The sequence below is a fragment of the Aricia agestis genome, chromosome Z (assembly GCF_905147365.1).
Source record: "Aricia agestis chromosome Z, ilAriAges1.1, whole genome shotgun sequence".
Lineage (NCBI taxonomy): Eukaryota > Metazoa > Arthropoda > Insecta > Lepidoptera > Lycaenidae > Aricia > Aricia agestis.
Window position 1 is genome coordinate 29,673,875 of NC_056428.1, and position 25,001 is coordinate 29,698,875.

General features: G+C 37.3%; 2 protein-coding genes across 2 annotated transcripts; one reads left to right on the plus strand and one right to left on the minus strand.

Annotated features, from left to right (window-relative positions):
- Nucleotides 1-1,327: 1,327 nt before the first annotated feature.
- On the minus strand, nt 1,328-18,581 carry LOC121738464 (mitogen-activated protein kinase kinase kinase 12). Its single transcript, XM_042130524.1, has 8 exons — nt 18,229-18,581; nt 12,231-12,407; nt 10,776-10,974; nt 9,752-9,869; nt 8,306-8,526; nt 3,318-3,455; nt 2,826-2,996; nt 1,328-2,307 (listed from the first exon to the last, which is right to left on the minus strand). The coding sequence occupies exons 1-8, from the start codon at nt 18,395-18,397 to the stop codon at nt 1,977-1,979; spliced, it is 1,524 nt and encodes a 507-aa protein (XP_041986458.1). The 5' UTR covers nt 18,398-18,581; the 3' UTR covers nt 1,328-1,976.
- A 2,746-nt stretch (nt 18,582-21,327) lies between these two features.
- LOC121738467 (peroxisomal membrane protein PEX16) lies at nt 21,328-22,555 on the plus strand. The gene has a single exon (XM_042130529.1). The coding sequence runs from the start codon at nt 21,507-21,509 to the stop codon at nt 22,494-22,496; it is 990 nt and encodes a 329-aa protein (XP_041986463.1). The 5' UTR covers nt 21,328-21,506; the 3' UTR covers nt 22,497-22,555.
- Nucleotides 22,556-25,001: the final 2,446 nt, after the last annotated feature.

Consider the following 25,001-nt stretch of genomic DNA (forward strand, 5'->3'; position numbering starts at 1 on the left):
AATAACAACTTTAGTACAGTACTCCCAAATTAATAATGCGCATGGAATATCACTAAAACACCCGAATCTATGAAACGTAAGAGCTCCTTGTATTTTGCACCTTGTTCAAAAGAAATAGAAGTAAATATGTAGAAGGTGGCTGTCCGCTGTCGCCGGTCCGTGAATAAGTGTTATAACCTCACCGGGAAGCCATCGCGGCGTTACCATGGTAACGTCCAAGCAACGTCAGACGCCTCTACGTCGCTGCAAAGCGCCGTTTTTTTTAAAGTTAAGTTTAAAACAGCGCTTGCAGCGATGTCTTCCGACGCTCGGGAAATACGACCGTTGCCGAAAAATTACGAAAATTCCTATGCGCATTATAATTTTGGGAGCACTGTAATCTACTATTTAAATTCCAACAGATCGTTAATCAAACTGTAAGGTTTATGCCTCGCTACACCTAAGCCTAAGGAAAGGATCGACTAATTGGAATGTTTGAAAAGCACAATTAAACATTGACTTAGATCTAAAACAATTATCATGCCCACATAATAGAATATATTTACTTAATGTGGGTTTTCGATATTTCGTTTGCCACCAGGTAGAGCTTTGTAGCTGGTCTTCATGTCAATAGTTGTGTTAAACAGACAAATTATAGCCAGAGTAGAACTAAGGAGTACCTCGACTTCAAACAAACGGGCGAATTACGCGAGTTTGTCGCGAATGTCAATTTCAACTGTTTCACAATCTTTAGTAACGCATTAGTACGGCGCGGCGGCGCGGCGGCGCGCGCGCAGCTATGACATACTACGTCAAACTTATAAATTTTGAGATATCTTCTGAGTCGGCATACTCGTTAGTTCTGTTTACTCCGTTATATCACTTATAGCAGACGACATACGACAGTATGTGACAGCGTAGCGAGGTACGGGCAGGGGGTGGAGGGGCAGCTGCCCCCCAGCAAGCGATTCGATCGATTCGAGAGTGATCGGTCGCTAATGCTCACGAGTTTCATACGGCATTCAATCCCAGTTCGCTCGCTCATATTTTGTTTTTAAATCAACTTCAATACTATCGTGAGATACTCATGTTAAAAAATCACGAATTCGCAGTGGGTGGTGGGAAAACCTTATGGGTTATACGGCCTACGGCTACATCGCAACAAACAAAATATCGAAAACCCTTATTGCCACCTACGGTATAATCAATACTGGATAATGGTAATGTGTAACTCTACGTAACACAAACACATATTTTACGACATTAACTTGTATATATTTAATACGATTAATCCAAGACGACCAAACGGTCGTGTATGTTCCACGTGGCGTCATATAATCATTTTTTAAATCTTGACTTCTCATACCCTCGATCTTTGTTTAGTTTGTATTTTTGGGGTTGCCTAGAATTTAGCATTAGCTTTCATTGTTTGCCACTAGCGCTGTTTCAACGTCATTTTAGTTACGTCCGTACGGAAGCAGGTGACGATAATTTACTTTCAGTAGCCGGATCCTTCAATCGATCTAAAATAAGGATTGCATTCCAGATCTTCTCTAACAAGTAAGGAACCATGCGGTTTTTATTGACACAATTATATAACGCCAAAAGAATTGTCAATCTCGATATCAGGTATTCTTTAGGCCAGGTCCGTCAGTAGAACAAAGTAACTCACAATCGTTCAGTAGTAGCAAAGTACTAAAGTGAAACAAAAGATTTCGACTCAACACGATCGACCATGCAATGAGATCCTTCCCTTTCTATAGAAAAACAATAGTTCAATCTTAAAGGAAATATAAATAAAGTCGGTGATTGAGTTATAATCGTTCATGTAAAGAAACATAATATAGCAGCTACAAATCATCATTCTCGCTCACACATACAATATTTTATGAGTGAATAAGCTAACTTACTCTTTATAATATTATTAATGTGAGCGAGCAAGAAAGTTATCCAGCCGTCATTTACGTCTTTACACGAACGATAAGAGATTCTGAAATTTAGACTTCAGCGACGTCGGATAGATGATTGTCGTTTATCATAATATCCTTGATCATGATGTTCCCGTTGCTCTCCACGACCAAATCCTTCTTTGGCTTGATGGTTTCCATATTGTTATTCTGGGTGTTGTCGCAGACGCACCCATCTTCGGCCATGATAACAGCGGTCTGTTTGTTTTCGTTGTAGTTAACGATCATTTGGGTCTTCTTCTTCTTGCGGCGGTTGTCGATGTTCGCGCGAACGCCGTCCGACGACGAAGAAGTTTGTCGTTGGAAATACTTCACGGTCTTGCGTTGTCCGCAGCGGCAGCCCATCAGAGCGTTTTCACGCCTGAGGAAGATAAATTCAATTATAAAATTTAATTTTTGTGTTCAGTTTTAAAATACTATTACGTGAGCAACCATACAATACACTGAAAATGTAGACAAACTCTCTAGTCATAAATCAAACGACAACGCTTTATGTTGCGTCTTTGAAACGAGGCCACACTATTTCCGTGCGTTGCGTCGTTACAATGAATTAACGTTGCGACGACGTTGTGTGGCTTCTCCCTGACGCATTTTAAGGCGGCGTCGGTGTGAAAACCAGCACGCTTAACATGGCCAACAAAGAAAGGTTTCTTCCTATACGTCGAACGGATAAAGTGACAAATTGACAAGTCATTTATTTTGTCCTTAAAACTTGTGAGCATCATTATTTCTTATTTCTGGCCATGCTAAGCTTTGTGATTGATCAACTCACTCGGCAATATCCTTCTCTCGTTGTTCAAGCTGGAGCCTAATAGCACACTCTTTCATGTGCAGCTCGTTAGCTCGCGAAATTTGCAGCTCTGAAAAGGGGGTACTCACTCGGCAATATCCTTCTCTCGCTGCTCGAGCTGGAGCCGTACAGCACACACTTCCATGTACAGCTCGTTAGCTCGCGACAGCTGTTGCTCGTACACGTGGCGGACGTCGCGAGCCTGCTTGACGTCCTCGCGACGTTGAGCGCTAGCGTCCACTATGAACGGCTTCGGAGTCCTAGGACAAATTATAAATAGTGTTTTTAAAAACATTTAATAATAAATAGTGAGGGAGCCCTAGAACATTTTTTTTTTACTAACAAGCAAATTTTTTTTGAGTAGCTTCATTTTGAAAAGACAAACAACTTTTTTTATCTGCGAAAACTCTTGAAAGTGTAGTTAACGTTGTAGGACAATATTACTCTTAAATTATATAACTATTAACCTACCCATATACAAAAAATCAGCTGGTCAGGGATCCGTTTTAGGGTTCTGTAATCAACAAAACTTGGTTGACTACGATCATTCGGCAGATGTGTCGTCACGCTAAGAGTCTTACCTGGCATAAAGCTTCTCCATGCTAGCGTGCACTTCTTGACGCCACTCCGCCTGCGTAGTGTTAAAACATTCCACGTCCATGGAAAACAGATCATCAGCTGACATATCCAAATGGGCCGCTATAATCTTAAACGGTGGCCTGTAAAAATATTTACATTGTTAGATAATACTTCAGTATTATTGAAATGTAGTAAGCTCAACACTCAAACTGATCATAGGTTATAAAATAAATAAAGGTACACACATCCAATTAACTACGCCAATAAATAGATCACAAATTGGTTGTTTAAAAATGTTCAGTCCTAATTACATTTAATTAGTCGTTGTTGTGTCACTTCGTCCGCGTCACATAATAATATAACTAAGATAATTTTCCCTTTTCCCGATTTGTTGATGACAGAATGATTCTTCCGGGAGGTTAAGGTATACAGGGTGCAATTTAACCTTCCTGCCAAATTTGGATATATTGATCCTTGTTAAAAATAAAAATACACGTATTTCTTCTTTTATAATCACTCAGTACTAAAATTTTGAGAAATAGCCTCCAAAAGTTGTCCTACCAAACACCACAAAATATGGACACATGCACGGCCGGCCCCGCCCCGCCCTTTCATTGACATTCTTGCAGTGACGGATTAAGACTACTTGATGCCCTAAGCAATCCATGCCTGTGGCCCCCCCTATCCGTATCTCAACTAGAATCGGTCTTTGAACCTTTACTCTTCTGGTGCCCCCTCAGACGTGATGCCCTAGGCAATTGCTTAATTTGATTAAGGGCTAATCCGTCACTGCATTCTTGTTATTATCATAAGTTGCGAATTTCCCCTTTATACTTTGACGAACTTAGGACCGTCAAATGTAAAGGACGTAGACAGGTATGTTTAGAATAAAATTAATTGATACACATCAAAAGAATCGAAAATTACAACTTTTTAATTACGAAAAATAAGCACTTTAGAAATTTATAATAAATCTAAACCACATCCTTTGCATTTAGGCGTATTTAAAAAATCAATTAACTTATGTACACATTACAACTAATTAAAAAATAAAAATCAAAACAACCCACCTCTAAATCTTATTTACTTCCATCTTGTCTACACTTAGCATAGTTCAAACGAGTTCAAACTGCAATCCGTTTTGCTCTAAGCAAGGTCTAGCGCGTTTTGCAAATTGTCTTTAAGACTTTAAAAGTTTGTTAAGCACAACTTTAAACGGACTAATTGTAGTATTCAACGGGAAAAATATATAAAAATAAGGAATCGCTACAATAAAATGTGTAGGGATGCCCAGCGTCGTTACATCCATTCCTCCGTTGAAAATGGAAATCCATGTAAAGTTTGGAAGTTTTTAAGAACACTTGGGGTGGGCAAAAGTGCTATCGACAAGAGTTGCCAAATTGACGTCAATGTATTGAATAAACAAACTAGTTCAATCAATCTTACCCAGAAGTCCTGTACTCTCGATCTTCTTGCCAATTTACCTATGCCTGATTCCTCGCCCTTTGTATTAAGTGCTATAACTGCGGCAGATGTTAAAAAACATATTGCATCAATTTCTTCAAATGCCGTTAGCGATGATGGAATCAGTCGCAAGATGATCATCCCTATTCTTGACTCTATTACTCCTGTACTAGTCCACATCTTCAATCACTGTATAGATACATGTGTTTTCCCCAGTGCTTGGAAGGATGCTTACGTTATCCCATTACCAAAGACCTTTAAGCCAAAGTTGGTGTCTGACTTCCGTCCCATCTCAGTCTTACCTTTCCTCTCTAAAGTCTTAGAACGGTTGATCAGTCACCAGCTTACCAACTTTGTAATTGAAAATAAAATTCTAAGCTCCTTTCAGTCAGGTTTTCGTCGGGGGCACAGTACCACTACGGCATTGATAAAAGTCTCTGATGATATTCGTTATGCTATGGATAATAAACTGCTAACTATGCTGGCGTTGTTAGACTTTAGCAATGCATTTAACTCAATCGACCATGACATTTTGTTGAGTTTGCTAAGGTCTATCAATCTATCTCCAGCAGTAGTTTGCCTAATCCGTAGCTACCTTATTGGTCGACGTCAGAGGGTTAAGTTGGACGATTCTTTCTCTGATTGGGGCTATATCTCTGCCGGTGTTCCACAAGGAGGGGTCTTGTCCCCACTCCTTTTTGCCATTTTTATTAATTCAATTACGGGATCCACTTCTTTACTATCTCATTTATATGCTGATGATTTTCAAGTTTATACCCATACCTCACTGCTCAATCTACGTGATACTATTAGTTATTTTAACAGGGAATTAGAATTAATTTATGACTGGAGCAAGCGCCATGGCCTGGTAGTTAATCCTATGAAAACACAGTTAATTATTATTGGCAGCCCTGGCCTTGTGTCTAGGATTGACTGGAACAGCTTGCCTCCCGTACGCTTAGATAATGTAGTGATTCCTTTTAGTAAGTGCGTAAAAAATTTAGGTGTTTATTTTGACGACACATTATCTTGGTCTCATCACTTAAAAGAAATTAGTAAAAAGATTTATGCTACCTGGTTCTCTGTCTGTCGCCTGCGTTACCTCTTACCTATTCCAACGAAGATAAAGATTGCTGAATCTCTATTCCTGTCAATTCTGGATTATGCTGATGCTTGTTTGACTAATATCACCGAGGATCAATTAAATAAGCTTCTTAAGAGAGACTTCAGAATCTTGCAATCAGATTTATCTTTGGTTTGAAGAAATTTGATCACGTTTCAGAATTCCGAACACGTCTGAAGTGGTTGCCCATACGTTTTCGACGAGATGCCCGTATCCTATCTCTTGTTTACTGTATCATATATGACCCTTGTTTACCTCTATACCTCAAGGAAAAAATTTTATTTCGCCAAGCCACTGCAAAGGAGTTAAGATCTGCGACAAATTATCATCTAGAAATGCCCGTGCATCAAACCAAATATTACGGTTCCTCGTTTGTCGTTACCGGTGTAAAGCTCTGGAATTCGTTGCCTAAGCATGTCAAAGTTGCAAAAACGTTAAATTCATTTAAAAATCTGGTCAAGCTACACTATTTAAATATTTGTAAATAATTTATGTTTATGTTTCAAGTTCATGGTATGTCCGTGTTGTACTATGTCATAAGTCATTATTCCTATTAATGTAGTTCTATAAATTATGTATATTGTATAGTATTATTTTGTGATATATATATTTGGTATTTATGTATAGTATTATTGTATATATATGTATATTTATTTATATATTTATAATAATATAATATTTGTATTATTTTGTCTGCGCATGCACACTTATCTCTTCCACAATTTTCACCTTCGCTCGTGGTTGCCTGGAAGAGATTGCTACCTAGTAATAAGGCCGCCATTGTGACACCTATGTAAAATCTTGTTTAAATTGTTTGTATTCTCTATGTATTGTGTGCACAATAAAGAATATTTGAATTGAATTGAACTTTGTCACTTTTAACCTCGTCAGAGGCATGTCTCCGAGGCTGGCTAGGCGTGTGCAGGTGTTGCGAAGTACGAACTGTCCATAATCCGAGCCTTTGATTGTCTCGCGATTCAGATTCAGGGTACAGCTGCTGCATTCGAGAATCATCAATCAGCTGTTACGAAGACGAGGAACACTTTCTTGCTCGTACAGTCTCTGGGTTCCGCGTAAACTTTCGCCACTCAAAATGTAGCACCTCCACCAATGCCTCCACATTTCATAACACTCGATCGTAGTTAGGGTACATTGTAACAGACACTAATTAAAGCGTGGGGGCCGCGCGTTTGTCGCGTCGCCCCCGGGCCGGGGGTTAAACAAAATAGTTACGTGTTAGCTATATAAATACGCGCGTGGTACTAAACGGTCGCCGGCGACCGGCGGGCGGCGGGCCTCCCGCCTCCCACCCCGCGCGTCACCCCCGCTTTACCCCTACGCATAACCGGTCTCGAGTTCTCGACTGGATATCTGTGCGGCGCGATGTACTAGCTCGGTCGCAATATCACAATTATTATTAACTTATGAAGTGACCATTGTACATCGATTTTTTTTTTGGGATAAAATATGTTATTGTAAAAAAATTAACACCCTATTTTTTTGGTTTAATGGACTCACCTAATGATACCTAAGCCCCAAAAAAAATTTGGCAGGTAGGTTTAATTGCACCTGTATTTTTTCATATTTGAATATTTTATTTATAATAATATTCATACGTAATTTGTGTTTATTTGTTTTGTTGCCTCGTGTTGACAAATGTGCGGTGTGTGGGCGGTGGGCGGTGTGCGGCTTCACCTTATAAAAGTTTTGAATCGGGAGTTATTTTTATTTTTTACTTAATCTCGGTCGGTCACGTGGGGTCTTTAAAAGCTACTTCTTAGCAAATAACTTTAAATGTTTTTGTACTTTTGTTTTTTCTCAAAGGCCGTGGTTGAAATATGCCTTAGTGAACATTACACACACCATTATTACATTAGTGTTGTTTCAAAAACCTACATGTATAAAGTACCTACACGCGTGTGAGGCACGCCACCGCTGAGTTGTTGTATGTGTGTACCAATAACGTCATAACATTATGTGTGTCAAAAATATTTCAACTAACGTAAGCATGGTACCAAATTCGGGTTATACCGTATACATACAGCAGCAAAATAATTTTGAAAATCAGTCAACGAACGGCGGAATCGCAAGGCACCCGTTGTGATGTAAAGGATTATGAGAAATACCATAAGCCCATCAAGCCCTATAAGCTCACCGGTGAGCGAGACAATAGAATAACAATAGATTTCCAAGAATCCACGATCGAAGGATTAATAAGGTCTACATAATGTGATCATACATGGCATAATAATTATAACGGGGTTGATGATGATTAATTGAAGCATTGACATAATATTATACTTTTACCGAACAGTAGTTTAGTTATGTACAGCACCTTCGGAACCAGGGTAATAGACTATACGAATAGCACGAATACTACTATAAGTCGATTTGTAGTAATACCTTTGTCGAGGAACCCTCGCCCAGCACTGGTTGAGGAGCAGCTGCAGTGTCCCCGGCCAGCTGGACGGGATGGGCAGCGATATGGTGTCGGTACCAACGCCCCACATGATGGCATGAGTCTCCATGTTTTTGTAGGGCACCTCCTGGGTCAGCAGCTCCCACAGGACGACTCCGTAAGACCACACGTCGACCCTCTCCGAGCAGGGCTCGTGGCGTATCACCTTTAAATTATGTTATTCTTATAGGCCGAAAACTTTTACTCGCCGGAACTGGAGAGGGCATTAGTACCATAAGCGGAAATTCATTGTAATGACTAGTTTTAACTTGTATTATCTTATATATATAAATCTTCTCGTGTCACAATGTTCGTTCCCGTACTCCTCCGAAACGGCTTGACCGATTCTCATGAAATTTTGTGAGCATATTGAGTAGGTCTGAGAATCGGCCAACATCTATTTTTCATACCTTAAATTCTTTATATGGCAAAACAACGTTTGCCGGGACAGCTAGTTTTATATAAAAACTTGTCACGAATATCATTTACTTGAAAATTTTCACTTAACATCATTTTTAGTTCCGTAGTCAACAAGGAACCCTTATAGTTTCGGTCTGTCCGTCCGTCTGTCTCTCCGTCTGTCTGTCCGTCTGTCCGCGGTTTTGCTTAGAGACTTTAGGACCTACAAAGCTGTAATTTGGCATGAATCCACATATTAATGATGCCGACAAAATGGTACATGAAATATTAAAAAAAAATATGGTACCTTACCTACACATCAAGCGGGGATGAATTTTTTTTCGCGTCCACCCCATCGTGTGGGGTGTCGTTGGATAGGTTTTTTAAAAATATTATGAGTATTCATAGATCATTTTCCGACTTAGGGATCCATTTGTGAAATATTAAGTTTTAAAGTGGAAAAAGTCGTTAGAGTCCAGAGTTCTACTAGCTAAACGGTTGCTTCTGGAAATGTGAAAAAATTCACAGGAGTAGGAAATATGCTGAATTTAAAAGGAAAACTATCACGGCTAAGAAGACTTCATAAGATATAGAGTAATAGTCGATCAACTAAAAAAAATGTATTGGGCGAAGTATCTTTTCGTCCAAATTCCTTTGAAAGTAACTGAGATGATGTTGTTAGTAGTGTAAAGCAGGTTATAAAAATGTACATTCATCGACAATATAAAAATTAAAAAAAAACTAGCAGTACCTACTACGGAACCCTTTATTGCGCGTGGCCCGACACGCACTTGGTCGGTTTTTTCTGTAGTTCTTTTATTTTTGTAGTTGGAATGCAATATTATGCAGTATGCATTCCAACTGCCAACCTTTTTATTTTATTTGAAGTTGGCAACCCCACTCTAAAGTTATTTTGAGTGGGGTTGCCAACCCTATATACGGTATAGTAAGTTCATTGCAATTCTAATTTTGAATAACTTAAAAAAAACTACCTCAGGTGCCATCCACGCGACCGTCCCCGTGAAGCTCATGATCGCGCTGACGTCGTTCCACTCGCGGCTGGTCCCGAAGTCGCTGACTTTCACCACCAGGTTGTCGGCGATCAGCACACTGGAATTCGAACTCATGTTGTAGAGTCAAAATTAAAACAAATCGAAACTAAACTTTTTAAATCCAATTACCGTTGGACTCAAATTTTAGTGTTTTTTATATTTTGTATACAGGTATTATCATCGGTCAGTCAAGGTTTGGTTACTTTTTAAATATTTAAAAAATGTCTTAAAGATATATTATCATCCAGAAAAACGACGCGAGACCTCACAAAAGCTCGGCTTTAAGGTGAAGCCAAACGAGCATAATTTGTGAGTTGTGAGTCGCAGAATTTCTGCTTGGCAGAAGTCTGCCCAGCAAAAATTCTGTTGGACTGCCGTAGTTTTGTGAGTTGTGACTTGCGAGTCGGGGAATTTCAGTCGCAGAAAGTTGGGCCGCCAGACGAGTGCATTTTATTCAGTTTCTGTTAAACGTTTATACCACGTATTTGTGAAATTGCATCTCAAAAGGTGGAACGAAGTGGACGTTTTTAAATATTATGCAAAATATAAGTGGTTCATTTCAATTTGAAAAATTATAATAAAATATGATTAATGATTATACAATACCTAATAAAAATGGTAATGAAGTAAGAATAATTAAGTAAGTATAAAATAAATAAAAAAGATAATATTAGTAATAAAAACGAAATAAATATACATATTACATTTACGCTGCAAAAATTTTACCTCCAAAAATATCCCCAAATGACCCCCTTAAGACCCACTGTTTTTATTTTTTCCAACTAAATTTAGTAGGAAATCCCCATAGTTGACAACACTGCCCGCGGTCCCCGCGAACTGAATTCGGTCTTTTGGACTTTTGTATGAAACTGAATACAGCAGAATTCTGCCGGACCGAAATTCTGCGACTCACAACTCACAATTACGCTCGTTTGGCTTCGCCCTTAGCTAGTATATCACTTACTTGGGGCTCTTGAGATCTCGATGTATAATTTTATGTGTATGCAGGTAGCTCATCCCCAGGGCTATTTCCTTTGCCCACTTCATTATCTGTTTGGGGGAAAAGCAGGCGCCGCTATGTAGAAACTCAAACAGGGGTCCGTACTGACAATACTCCATGATGACACAGTATGGTGCCACAGTGCAGACACCTCGAAATCTGACTGAAAGAATATTTTAATTTGTAGTAACACGCCAACCCTGGAGGCCTACTACGAAACCGTTTTAAGACTCAAACAATCAAATGAGAATGCTGCGTCCTACTATTACAAACGTTTGAAATAACGTGATAGTATGACGCGGCATTCCGATTCGTTCGTTTGAGAATCGAGTCTCAAAACGGTTTCGTGGTACGGCCCCAGTACCTAAATTCTACTAACGTCTGGTTTCCGAGGATTTTTTTGTCTGAGTTAATCTATTTATTAGGGCTTTTGATTTTTTTTAAGAAAATAATAATACATATTATATTAACATAAAGACTGATTTAAGTTGTATTGGCATTTGGCACAAGTATAATAATAATAATAATATCTATGGATGCTTCACATCACGTCAGTCTGGCCCTGTGCTAAGTACCCGAAGGATTTGTGTTACAGGTACCAGACAACGGAAATATATTTAATACTTTTATACTATACATATACATATATTTAAGATTTTTATTAATAATATGATACAGTACATATTTAATACACATCCATGGCCCAGGAACTTTGAAAACTTTTTGTTCCATCGGCGGGATTCGAACCCGCGACCCCCGGCTTGAGCTACCTACAGCCCACCAACTGAGTCACGGAGGTCGTCAAGTTAATCTAAATCTAAATCATGCGACATTATTTTGTTCGTTCCGTGTTCGATCAAGACAAATGGACTTATTAAAGGGCTCCCATAAGTGCAAAATATATGCATCGCATCGAAAATATCTAAGGCAAAATTCATAATAAAAAAATTAAAAAATCCGCAGATATTTGCGATGCGATCTTAATTTGCAGTTATATGTGAGAGTCCCTTGACCTATCGAACTATTATTATACCAAAGTTTAAAACGTTTTACGTACTACCCGTTCGCGCTAAGGGCCTGTCCACATCTCCACGTCACGAAGTCGTCAACATGGAACGGTGCGGTAACGTGGCCCCGAGGGCCTTTCCAGACGACTTATTTTTTGCGCACTGACGACGCGCATTTCTGATGCACTCGCCTTCTGCGCGTTTTCATCACGTCGGCTTCCTTCCGTTTGCTGAGCGTTAAACTTGCGATTGTATCCATACAAACGAGCGTAAAAAACGTCGTGTGGAAGGGCCTTTTTTGCTGTTTGATGAATTAATGCTGTCTTGATCGAACAAGGTACCTGCAGCTGCACTATAATTACAGAATCTCGGTACGGTCTATTTGCAATATAACGTCAACTATTCAAAATACCTATATTTTCATGATTTAGTTTCCGCAAGTGTTTAATATTAGTTTCGGATTTTTCTCTCAATTTCTTCACTGCTACGATTTCGCCATTGAGTTGTCCGCTGAATACCACTCCTTGAGCTCCGCATCCGAGATACACCATATCAGTTATAGCGTTAAAGGGAACCTCCCAATTATCTTCTGAAATACAAAGGAAAACTCAAATTATCAACATGTGTATATATATATGTATCAAATACGATAAAATCTAAAAAAAAACAAGAACTCTGAAGTCTATGAAATAAAAGAAAATTTAAAAAAAAAGTTGTGAACTCAAACCAAATATTTTACAAGTAAACTCGATAAACGACTGTTGGAGAGATTGGAGCAAATCAGCAATACCCTAGGCCTCTCTATTAACAAAAGGAAAACCAAAATAATGATCATAGATAGAGGAAACACACTACCATTGACTGGCGCTCTAAAACTAGAATGGTTAGCGAATTCGTATACCTTGGGTCCACTATCACAAACAACAAACAACGGCACCTGTGAACCAGACATACGTAGGAGAATTGGGATGGCTAAGAGTGCCATGTCTCAAATGCATAAAACCTGGCGTGACAGGAAGATTTCGCTAATAACCAAGACGAAACTTGTGCACACGCTCATATTCTCCATCTTTCTTTATGGATCCGAGACATGGACTCTGAAATCTGCAGACCGCACCACATCTCGAAGGCGTATCTACGCCTTCGAGATGTGGTGCTGGAGAAAAATGCTCCGAATTCCATGGACTGCATTCAGAACCAACGCATCCATTCTGGCTCAACTCAATATAAAAACAAGGCTCTCTACCATCTGCCTCAAACGCATTTTAGAATATTTCGGACAAATAGCCAGAAAAAAAGGAGACAATCTTGAAAAACTGATGGTAACTGGCAAGATTGAGGGAAAAAGACCACGAGGTCGCAGTCCCATGCGTTGGTCCGATCAAATCCGCACCACACTTGAGTCCACCGTCTACGACGCTCTTCGAGTGGCCGAGGATAGGAACAGCTGGCGTAAGACCATTAGAAGGAAGGTCATGGAAGGGGAAGGTCACGACCCTCAGACATGAGGAACACGACTGGAGGAGGAGGAAACTCGATAAAAATCCACCTAGAACTATCACAGAATAGATAATAGTACAAGGCACTATGCCACAGCACGCACAGCTAGATGACCGGTAAGGCAAATAAATAAAAATTAAAAAATGAAATAAACATTGTTTTATTTCTGAGTAAATTTGAATTAAATCTTTTCTGAATGTCTATGTATGACCTTCCACCGATTCGGGATCTAAACCGGCGTAAGAAACTCGCACGGGGCCCGTTTTTCTTAACTTATAATTACACAATAATATAATGTAAATTTAAGTTAACCTTACCAGCACATAACAAAGCAAAAACAATTACGTATTACATATGCGCGAGCTTCACATGAGGCCTAGTTATTGCAGATTTCCCGTGCATATAGCGCATCCAATCGATCGAGGCCCGGGAAACTGACAAGCCTTCAATGTACAATCAGAGAAATTGATTCATAGGCATATGGCGGACCTACGTAATTACTAATTTGGTCGCGTTTTGTCAAACCCACGAATTACATTGAATTGACATAATCCAATGTCTGATGTCTCCCATAAGATTAGTGTACATTGTATAAATGTATTCGTTTGTCGCATGGTAAAAAATTGTAACGAAATTGAACAATAAAAATATATCTATCTAAATGACGTAGATCTGTCAACTGCCTATGAATCAATTTATTCGATGGTACTGTAACGGCCGTTCCCAATATTTGATCTATCTCTGGTTTTGCCCTACTAGAGATAGGAATAGTTCATAATTGACATAAAATATATGTCTCTAATGTCTACTGTGAGCTATTCCTATCTCTAGTAGGGCAAAACCAGAGATAGATCAAATATTGGGAATGGTCGTTAAACAAAGGCCTTTGACGAACCAGCCATTATAAATAAGATTGAAAGTAAATTTAAAACATACTGCAAAGGTCAATTAGCCGCCGAAGAAGAGCCAGAGCGAAACTTTAAAAATTTATTGAGAAAAAACTAGCCAATGAATTTCAAAATTATTTAATTTATATTCTTAAAATACCCTATTTTAACGAAAAAAAAATATAAAAGTACATGTGATTTTTTTTGGACAATACTCGAAATCTCCGCTCCGCTTCAATGGAATCAGCGCGAGTGGGGTGGAGCAGAGCTGAGCGGATATCTATACTAATATTTTAAATGCGAAAGAATCTTTGTCTGTCTGTCTGTACATTTTGTACAAAGATAGTCTAAAGCCTCAGAAAGCACATAGGCTACTTTTTAACTGGACACTTTTCGATTCTTGCGATTGTTAATTAAACACGTATGTAAATAACTCACTACTCAGTATTGTATGTATGCAGTGACGTAATCTTAAACCTATCAATCTATACTAATATTATAAATGCGAAAGTATCTCTGTCTGTCTGTCTGTCTGTCTCGCTTTCACGCCAAAACTACTGAACCGATTGTAATGAAATTTTGTATACAGATAGTCTAAAGCCTGAGAAAGGACATAGGCTACTTTTTTACTGGAAAAAAGCGTTGTAAGGGGGTGAAAATGCGTAAATTTGTTCAAATTAAGTTAGTTCTAAAAAAATCATAATAGATGGCGCCGTGTGTCTCCTACATCGCGCTAACGCTTGGCCAAAAGTCTTTCTATAAGAGGTGGTATTATCATGCATTCGACTTTCGATTTTTTTCGATTGTTATTTCTTTTTTACGTTATTTAATAACTCAATACTTTATATATGCAGTGACGTAACCTTAAACCTATCAATGATAAATAGTTTATGGGTAAAGTTGTGTGATTGGGGGCTAAATAAGGTTAAAAATTTGGCATAAAATATAAAGTTTTATTAAAAAAAATTGAAATATTATGTGCACACTGCACAGCTGTTTAGATTTAAGGGGTACCAGGGGTTTTTTTTTTTATAAAAGCTTTTGACACCAATTTTGTTGACATCGCGCGCTATAAACTGAAGTCCACGCGGACGAAGTCGCGGGCAACAGCTAGTGCTAAATAATTTATGAGTAAAGTTGTGTAATGGCTAAAATAAGCTTTAAAATTTGGCATAAATAAGTTTAATTAAAAAAAAGCGGCCAAGTGCGAGTTGGACTCGCCCATGAAGGGTTCAAACCAATTTTCGTTGGTAGTTTTTATAGTAATGTACAACATATATTACTTTTATACTTATCATGCCCCTAATTTAGAAGTTAGAGGGGGGGGGAACAGACATTTTACCACTTTGGAAGAAGCTCTGTAGCAAACTATTCAGGTTAGAAAAAAATGACATGAGAAACCTCAATATGACTTTTTTTTGGCAATACACAATGTTAGTAGTGTTTTGAACTCATGTAGGTTCAGTTTTTCATTCGTTTTTCAGACCAACACAATTTTACAAAACTTGGTAAATACTTGATCTGCGAAACTGAAAATTTTAGTCCCGAATCTCAGACTATGTTCATGGAAGAACCTTGGCCAAAGGAAAACAAGTTGTCAACTCATACATCATACATTTTGACACGTCAGAATTCAGATAGTATGTGGGATCCACAACAAAATTTATGAACAGAGTGAGTTCCGGCGGCCTAGTTTTTGAAGTGAAAACTTCTATAGCGACATTGAGCACTTTTGTAGAGTGGGTAAAAACTGTGAAACTCGCGTCAGATTCTCGTGCTGATCGAAAAACCATAAGACGGTTGGAGAGTAGTGTTGTAACGATAAAGTTAATATATCTAGCGGAATAGAGCAACAATCTCGAGCTGTCAAACGTAACTGAAATTGGTTTCATCTGTGTGAAAAATATGTGTACGTACTACGTATACACTTACACAAGCATGATTGAACATGAATTCTATGAGATTAAATTGTCAACGTGCGGCACGTGCCGACTGGACGTCAAAAAAAGAGTGCTGCTGTCATGTATCACACGTCTCTTTTTACCACGCAGTGTTACTAATAGTGACATCTGACATCTCTCTTGCTCAGGCCTTTGTTTCTCTATTCCGCTAGGTATATTAACTTTATGGTTGTAACATCAAAATCTAATAATCAAACAATCGATTGTAAGGGTTTCGATTAATTAAAAAAAACGTTTTTTTAAAAATCGATTGTGACGTGACGTGTGGCCCTACTGCCTTTAAAGAAAGGTCTGTGCGTCTGGGCATGTAAAAAGTCAGTATCACAACTGTTTTCTTGTCAATTATCTGTTGTATGGATTACGAGAGCAAAAGAATGGTGCATACTTTTGTTTTGCTTATAAAAATATAATACCAACAAGCAACAAATCGCCTGATGGGAGTTAATGCCGTTGCCCTTAGTACCCTCATTGTTTTAATTTAAAATGCATCCAGATTAAATAAATCACCCCCCAAGCCTCTACACAACGTCCCCATTTTATTTCTGGGTTCCACTGCCGGCATCTTTAAACCTTCAGCGCCTACAAGGGAGCGTTATCGCCCACTTAGGGAAAGACTGATCTAAACTCTGTCCCACAATTTGTGGTATTCCAGAAATCAAGGATGTATGCATAATAAAATATGCACCTAAGCTGGCATAAATATGCACTAAAACCCCCAAATTAAAATAGGCTGAATCAACATTTTTCATTAAATCAAAGTATGTAAGATAGGTACTGGGTACCTATCCAATAAGTCTTTATTTAAACTAGAGATCGCCCAGTGTTTGAAATTCGACCTTAGTTTCAATGACATTAGGACTACTACCTATATTTTGTAAAAAAATATTGACTTTATCGTATTATATTTTTCAACTATTGTCTCTGGGACTCAGCTGATATCAGACTGGCCGTGTAAGCTTTGTCTAATAGTATCTAAGATTCAATAAAAAAAACTATAATCCATTTTTAATTTGTCACTTTGTTGTTAAAAGGGCCAATTCACGGCAGGACTGCACGGCAGTCCTGCATTGAATGGGCCCTTTTACAGACTTCAATCATAAATAAAAGAGTATAATTTGTAATGTATAGGCTTGTCACTCAAAAATCTGTCATTTCTCATGTGTGTGTGTTGTAGTGTGTGTAATGTTGTTAAAAAAATATATGATAAAAGCATAATTTCAAAATAATAGTAGCTCGATGCACTCCTTCACCATAAAAACTATAACTGTGCAAAATTTCATTGACCTACGTTTCCCCATTTTTCGTCAAAAGGGATACAAAGTTTTTGGCTCACATATTAATATATAGATAGATATAAAAATTAATAAAGCTGATTATTTATACCAAAAGGCAAATCTTTATAAAAACCCAAAATAAATTTAAGTAATAAAAAGACCAACATATAATAAATCTTTGTTTCAATGCTGGAATAATTATTTACTTTATGTAAACGTCAAAGTTGTGTTCCAGTATGCCCTTCCTACACAAATATCTATTAATAGTTAACCTATTTCTGACAAAATCAATACTATGATGACCTCAAAGTTTGAGCTACATACAGGCGTGGTCTGAAGGGGGGTCACACAGGAATTGAACCCCCCCCCCCCCCCCAAAATCTAAGGTCAAATTGAAAACTCTCAAAATCTTGCCCAATAATAAAAGGAAATTTCTAGTAAAGTTATCATATAACAGCAATACTTTTTTTTGTGTGACCCCCTCCAAAACTTCAGGCTGTGACCGTGCCTGGCTACATATTTAAATTATGCTACTTTATCATAATTTTGTAAAATTATAAATATTAAGGAAAATAAAACAGTCGAGGTGATGTTTACAAACATAAATATACAAAAAAAACCCTAGACAGAAACACATAAATTTTAATACTGCATAAAGTTGAAAAATCAATTGCAGCTATCCTTGGAATCCGGTGCAGAGCGCATCCAATCGAGCCCCGGGCTTTACGTTTATAAGTATTATGTATTGATTATTTATTAATAAACTAGGTAAAAACAAAACAAAATACCTTTGGTTTGCTTGTAGTCCGTCCCTCTGAAAAGCGCTGTAACTGTTGAAAAGCAGTCCATAACGCCACCCATCCAAAACATTGTCTTTTTATCACGGTCATAAACTGGGGACCCCAAGCCATAACGATCTACAGACACATGACCTCCGATGTGTTCATAGGTACCCATGATGTTCGTATTATTTTACTCTTATTTCAATTATTGTCCATTTGGAGCCAATAAATTTTACACAGATTCACAATTTAAACTGGCTGCAGACATGCCACCAACATAAGCACCAGCCCGCACAGTTGTTATAACTTAATTTATAGGAAAATTATTGTGAAAACTGATCAATGAAATGGACTGGCTGCCAAGCTCGAGTGCTTTTTTGGACATAGAGAGGACATAGAGTATAGACAAAAAGAATGAACGAATTTTAGTGAACGAATATTCAAAACGGCAACACTAAATTTTCCTCTTCTTCCTCTATTTTTAAAAGCCTCTCCGATGAAAATAGCCTTGTATCGTGATTCATGAATCATGATTCAATAAATAATAGTTAATACAACAATCCATCAAGTCCCATACGGTCACCGGTGACCGAGACACAATACAAATTCTATTGTGCCTCGTTTTTCCAGGATCGACGGGATATAATAATATAATGATGAACGCAAAGGTATAATAAAGTGCTTCAGCCTACAAGGCTTTAGGGCCAACGCTAAAACCTACGAGGCCGCACGCTCGCGTGTGTATAAATAAAGAATTGTATCGAGGGCAGCGCAAGCACGTATGGGCGTACCCAGGTTCTGGGCCAGGGGGGGCAAATTACCCAGGTTCTTGCAAATTACGCAGATTCTGGGCCAGGGGGGGGGAGGGGCAAATCAGATTTTTCATAAGCTAGGTCTTTATAAAGAATAAAAAATTAATAATTTTTAGTTGTAAAAATATTGTAAATTGCAAACAAATGGCAAAAATTCGTTTTATTATTTTTAATTTTTATAAATGAAAGTTATACTAGGTAATATACTTAGTAGGGACATCAACATGATGGGACTACGACTACTAAATTAGGACAAGTGGAATCAGAAGCTTCTATAGTCTTCAAGGGCGGACGCCGGACGGAAGGCCGTGCACAAGTGCAGGGAAGTGATGCAATATCCAGAAACGTGCTATTTTGAGTTCCCTCCAAAACTCCATCGAAAGTTTCAGTAAAGCGGCTACCACTTTACTGAATCGACCGACTTGACTTCTTCACTGTATTGAATTTTACTAAGACTTTGACTAGACTTTAGACCTGACAATATAGAAAAACGCTGCTGAAAATTGTAATATTAGAATATTGTTTTCCCGCCTTAATATACTCGACGCTGGCCATGACTAAATAGCCGAGTGCCATAAGAAGAACAAAAAGTTGTCATATTTTGTCAATGTACAAGTTTCGAGTTTCGTGCATTGACTTTTATAAGCGGACTCGGCATAATGGTATCTAGCAAATCAAAATACTGTGGCCGGTCCGCCATTTTATGTTCCGGTTCTCCGAGGTACATAAACTGTCAAAGTGTCGTATTATAGGGATGTCGAAATTGAAAGAAAATATCGATATATCAATACATCGATATTTGAAAAAATATCAATATCGGTCTCGATATATCGCGAAAAAAATAGGCACTTGAAATATTCACAAAATACTCAGTTGTATACATACTTTAATAATAATAATAATTGATGGTAAAATTAAAATAAACCGTAAACACTTCGTGCGCGAGTACAACTAGTATTTGTCCAATTTTTTGGTAATTTTTGCCCGATATCAATAATGGCAACTTAAATAATAATTAATAAACTTAAAATAAATTAAATAGTTTAATAAAATTAAGGAGGCTCCTATATAAAAAAAACCATATTTGCCTATTTTGTCTCTATGTACTATAATACATAGAGACAAAATAGGCAAAAATTATATATTTTTTATATAATATTCAAAAAAACATTTTTGATATCAATATAATATATAATATAACAGGACGCTCACTTATAACATGTTAGTTTATCGATGTCCTCGACAAATATCAACCGAGTGTCCCATCACTACAGACCGCCATGTTTAGTTCTTGGCAATATGGCGCCGGCTGACACTGTTTTGTAGTTATGTCGCCTCCATCTGTTTCCTTATTCATTGGTTTCGTGTCATGTTGGTGTCATCAGTCCATTGACTTTGCATCAGTCATCAGTGTTGTATAAGTTACCGATTTATCGGTAGATCTCCCGATTTTGGCAAACAAATACCGATAAAACGATTTTAGGGTATAATCTCCCGATTTACTCAATCTTAGAACATTAAACTTAATTTATATTCATTTTGTAGTTTGTAACACCAAATTTAACATTTTTATTATTATTATATTATTCCCCAAGGGGCAAGGCATTAGATTGGCCTTTCAATAAACAAGCAAATTTAGGCTGTAATTCATACCCACTAAAGTAGAATATTATTGCAGGGGAATATATTTTTTAAATACGTCGACATGAATGCGACAGGTTTCAATTTTCATTTTTCAATTTTTCATTTTCTAATCATTCGTCCGATACGCAACTTCCCATATTGTATTAACGCAAATCAAATGTCTAGTTCAGACCCAGACAGTGATTTTCCAACCACTAGTAGTGGTACGTTCGAAACAAAAAGAAAAAGATATAGTACAAAAATATAAAAAAAGAGTGGGAAACGCCCGGAGTTTGCTGGGTGGTTACAGGCAAGCAGTAATATTAAAGATGCAAACTACGCCTATTGTCTAAGCTGCAAGAAGGAGGCTAATGATTAATAACTTTAACACGTGTTATAATTTGATTTATTTAGGCAGCAATCTCCCTATTTCTCCCGATTTTTAGTTGGTAGCAATCTCCCTATTTCTCACGATTTTTAGTTGGTAGCAACACCGATTTCATAAATGTCATTTCTGCAACACTGTCAGCCTCCGCCAGGAGTATATAATATGTGTTCTGTGAGTGTCAGTCACAAATTTATACTAGTAATCTGTGGTCAGTGATCAGTCATATCCAAAGAGAATGTGAAATGTCATATACTACGTAACAGTCATATTGTAATTCGTCAATCTTGCGGCTTACGCTCTAAGTTAAATATTTACTTAGGTGTAAAGTCCTAATTTACAATCAAATGTTATTTAATACGTGAGCCGTGACATTGTGCTTTTGTAACTTGCATTGTAGATACGCTACAATTATAACTATATTGATAAGACATAACTTACTGATAACATAGAAAAATAACACAATGGATAAAAATACTTCTCTTTCGGGATTGTTATCCTTGTACAAGAAATGGGTTATTAGTAATCCAGGAGTCGTAACCGACGTTGAAACTGTAGCAACATGGTCGTCTTACTTCGTTGCGGGAAAAATAAACAAGTCACCAATAGTTTCTGAACTAGTATATTCGCTGTCTAAACTAGTATCTCTTTTTAATGATAAATTAATAAGAGAAGCATATGGCAATGATATTCAGAATTACGGTCTTAAAGAACAAATCGAGCTATGGCTCACAATTATTCACTACTGTGAGGTTTTTGTGGAACTGGCAGTGAAAAATAGATGGGGAATCAAGGGTAAGTGGACTGCAGCCACATTATTGCAATTATTCAAATGTTCATCAGCATTGATACTGCTTTATAGATTCAAAGAAATTCCTATAACACACCCACCAATTCCTGTACTCCAAAGGAAGAAATTTATTGATGGAAAAGACATAGAAGAAAATTCCAGTAGCTTCATTACATTAAAAAGGTCAGGCAGAATAATGAGACGAGTAGATGGAGCACCCCCTGTCGCCTTGCGAGACTGGCAGCCTGTGAAAATTTTAGACGACAAAACCAACACAACTATACAAGAGAAAGATTTATTACATGCAGAATTGCTCCACATTATAAAACCCTTGATTCACCTTGCAGCAATGAAAGCTTTTGGAACAAAAGCTTGGAAACAATGGATGGTAGCTTTAGCTATTGATGTTGCTAGTTTTAAGTTATATAACCGTCACCTTAAGGAGCTGTCTTATGAACAGAGGCTTGAAATAAGTAGAAGAAAGTTGGGTTTAGTCTTATATCTACTCAGGAGCCCAATGTACAATGGGTATTCAAAGAATGTATTGGAAGGTTTACTTACAACCGCATCTAATAGAATTCCACTTATGTCTCTTATATGTGGACCAATAATCCAGTATCTTAATCACTGGCAAGATATTTACTTTTACATGTGGGCTTCATAATGTGTTTTGATTTATGTACTATCAAAGAAGTTAACCCCTAGGCAGATGGGGGACCTAAGTAATTTGGTCGCGTTACGTCAAACCCATCCGACCGATCACAGCTAACATTGAATTGACATACGCCAACCACAAGACGTAGGTCCGTCAACTGCCTTGGAATCAATTTCCTCGATGGTACTATTTTTTGTAATAATTATTTTAAAGTTTTTAAACTTAAAAGTAATTTTGAAAGAATGGTGCCTAGAATTTTAATCTCTAGGTCATATCATAGCCCTACAGTGAAACTAATGCAAATTCTTTTCTGACTTAAGTTTTTTTTATGGAAATGATTATCAAGAATTTATGCCAAAATAATATGTTGTCTTTATAAGTTTTGTAGTAATAATGTCATTTTTTTATGAAGTGAATATGAATATAATTATATAACAAATAGAAAATGCGACATTCAATTAATGTTTGTTTTTATGCTTAGGGCTAAATAATTATGTTAAAATGGGATGTCATGTATATATATATTTTTATATTTTGGTTACTAATTAGACAATAAAATATTATAAAGTTGCTTTGTTTTTTATTGTCGTTATGTCTGACTCCATTTGCATCTATCATTATATTATGGTAATTAGCAGCTGACGAGCCAATAGCCCACTTATTTCTAGGATATAATATAAGCTACGAATAATAAAAACTAATATAATAAATGAGTCCTCCACCAACAACCTTCGGAAATGTTGAAAGCTTGAAAGAAAAAACAACATTTTGGATTTGCATTTTTAATATATTCAAATAAGCATGATGAAGAAATTAACTTTTTTGTACATCTGTACCTTAAATAAAATCTACACTCTACAGAGAACACTTTACATAATATTTTATAATTATATTGTATAGTAACATATTACTTGGGTATATTGAAGATCTCATACAGGATAAAAATTATATTAATACTGTGCATCGTAATTTTTAAAAAAAAAACCAGCCAAGTGTGAGTTCCGCAGCAGCAATAAGGTTTATTTTTATGAAATTATGAGGTTTTTGATTTATTTTCATATTTCAGTTGATTTAATGAAAGTTAAATTAAGGTTTACCATTTATGAACATAAAAAAACTACTTGCTAGATCTCGTTCGAACCAATTTTCGTTGGTAGTTTTTATAGTATTGTACATAATATATATTTTTTAGAGTTATCATGCCGCTACTTTAGAAGTTAGATGGGGGGGGGGGACACACATTATACCACTTTGGAAGAGTGTCTCTCGCAAACTATTCAGGTTAGAAAAAAATTATATTAGAAACCTCAATATGATTTTTGAAGACCTATCCATAGATACCCCACACGCATATATTAGATGAAAAAAAAAATTTTGTTTCAGTTGTATCTATGGGGATTGGGGACCCCTAAAAATTTTAATATTTTTTCCATTTTTGTATTTAAATCTTAAAGTGGTTCACAGACTACATCTACTTACCAAGTTTCAATAGTATAGCTCTTATAGTTTCGGAGAAAAGTGGCTATGACATACGGACGGACAGACAGACACACAGACAGACATGACGAATCTATAAGGGTTCCGTTTTTTGCCATTTGGCTACGGAACCCTAAAAAAGTACCATTACTTTGTGTGAAGCTGCACTTAGGCCCGTATAAATAGTCAGTACTCAAGATGCATCTCGGTCTCAAGACTCGGTTCAGGCTCTGTGATTTGTTGGCTGTCAAAATTTGGACCAATCACAGAGCCGAACCGTGTCTTGAGACCGTGATGCATCTTGAGTACTGACTATTTATACCGGCCTTAGTATTTAGTACTGGTAACTTGAATACGTATACGTGTTTTAGCAACTAAGTGATAACCAGCTAATTCAAATTATCAAATAGTGACGAGGCCGCGGCCGAAAATCAACATGCCTATGAATTTGTTAAGCACACACGTTACATACATTCGATATCTAAGATCTCTCGTGTTTTGTTTATTGATTAAGGGCTCCCGAGACGGTCAAACGGTTTGATTCAAACACGTAAATTTTAGTTTGACTCAAACCATTTTGATCATTTACAAAGCTAATATTTTGAACGCAAACATTTACGTGTTTGAAGCTCGTTTGATGAAATTTCAAATTTTTGTTGTGTTTGACGCGCCGTTTGATCGTGTTTGAACAAACTCGGCAGTTTAGTACCGTACTGGGTTTTGAAGTTTGAGAGCATCTTGTCTACATCACAATTCACACACGTCTAATTATGGCGGCGCGGCGTACCGAACCAAAAGCGCAATGCCGTTTGACAACCGTTCAAATCGACATCAAACGGTTCCATCAAACACGTAAGTAGACAGAATTATAGAGTAAGCAGACTTAGAACTGATGTTGAAATTTTTAAATTTGACGTATTACGACGAAAATAGTCGCTAGGGTTGTTAACTTGTTACCTACGAATTAAAAAATTCGAAAAAAACTATGACATATTCGCTGGACGTGTTCCTCTTTGGTCGTATTGTTGTTTGTGTTTT

Bases quoted from the DNA above. Each gene is read 5' to 3' on its own strand.
- LOC121738464 (XM_042130524.1), bottom strand. From the start codon at position 18,397: ATGGGTACCTATGAACACATCGGAGGTCATGTGTCTGTAGATCGTTAT. The intron at 2,997-3,317 runs GTAAGACTCTTA...AATTTGTCCTAG, and splicing joins ATGGAGAAGCTTTATGCCAG to GACTCCGAAGCCGTTCATAG. The intron at 2,308-2,825 runs GTGAGTACCCCC...TATCTTCCTCAG, and splicing joins CGAGAGAAGGATATTGCCGA to GCGTGAAAACGCTCTGATGG.
- LOC121738467 (XM_042130529.1), top strand. From the start codon at position 21,507: ATGGATAAAAATACTTCTCTTTCGGGATTGTTATCCTTGTACAAGAAA.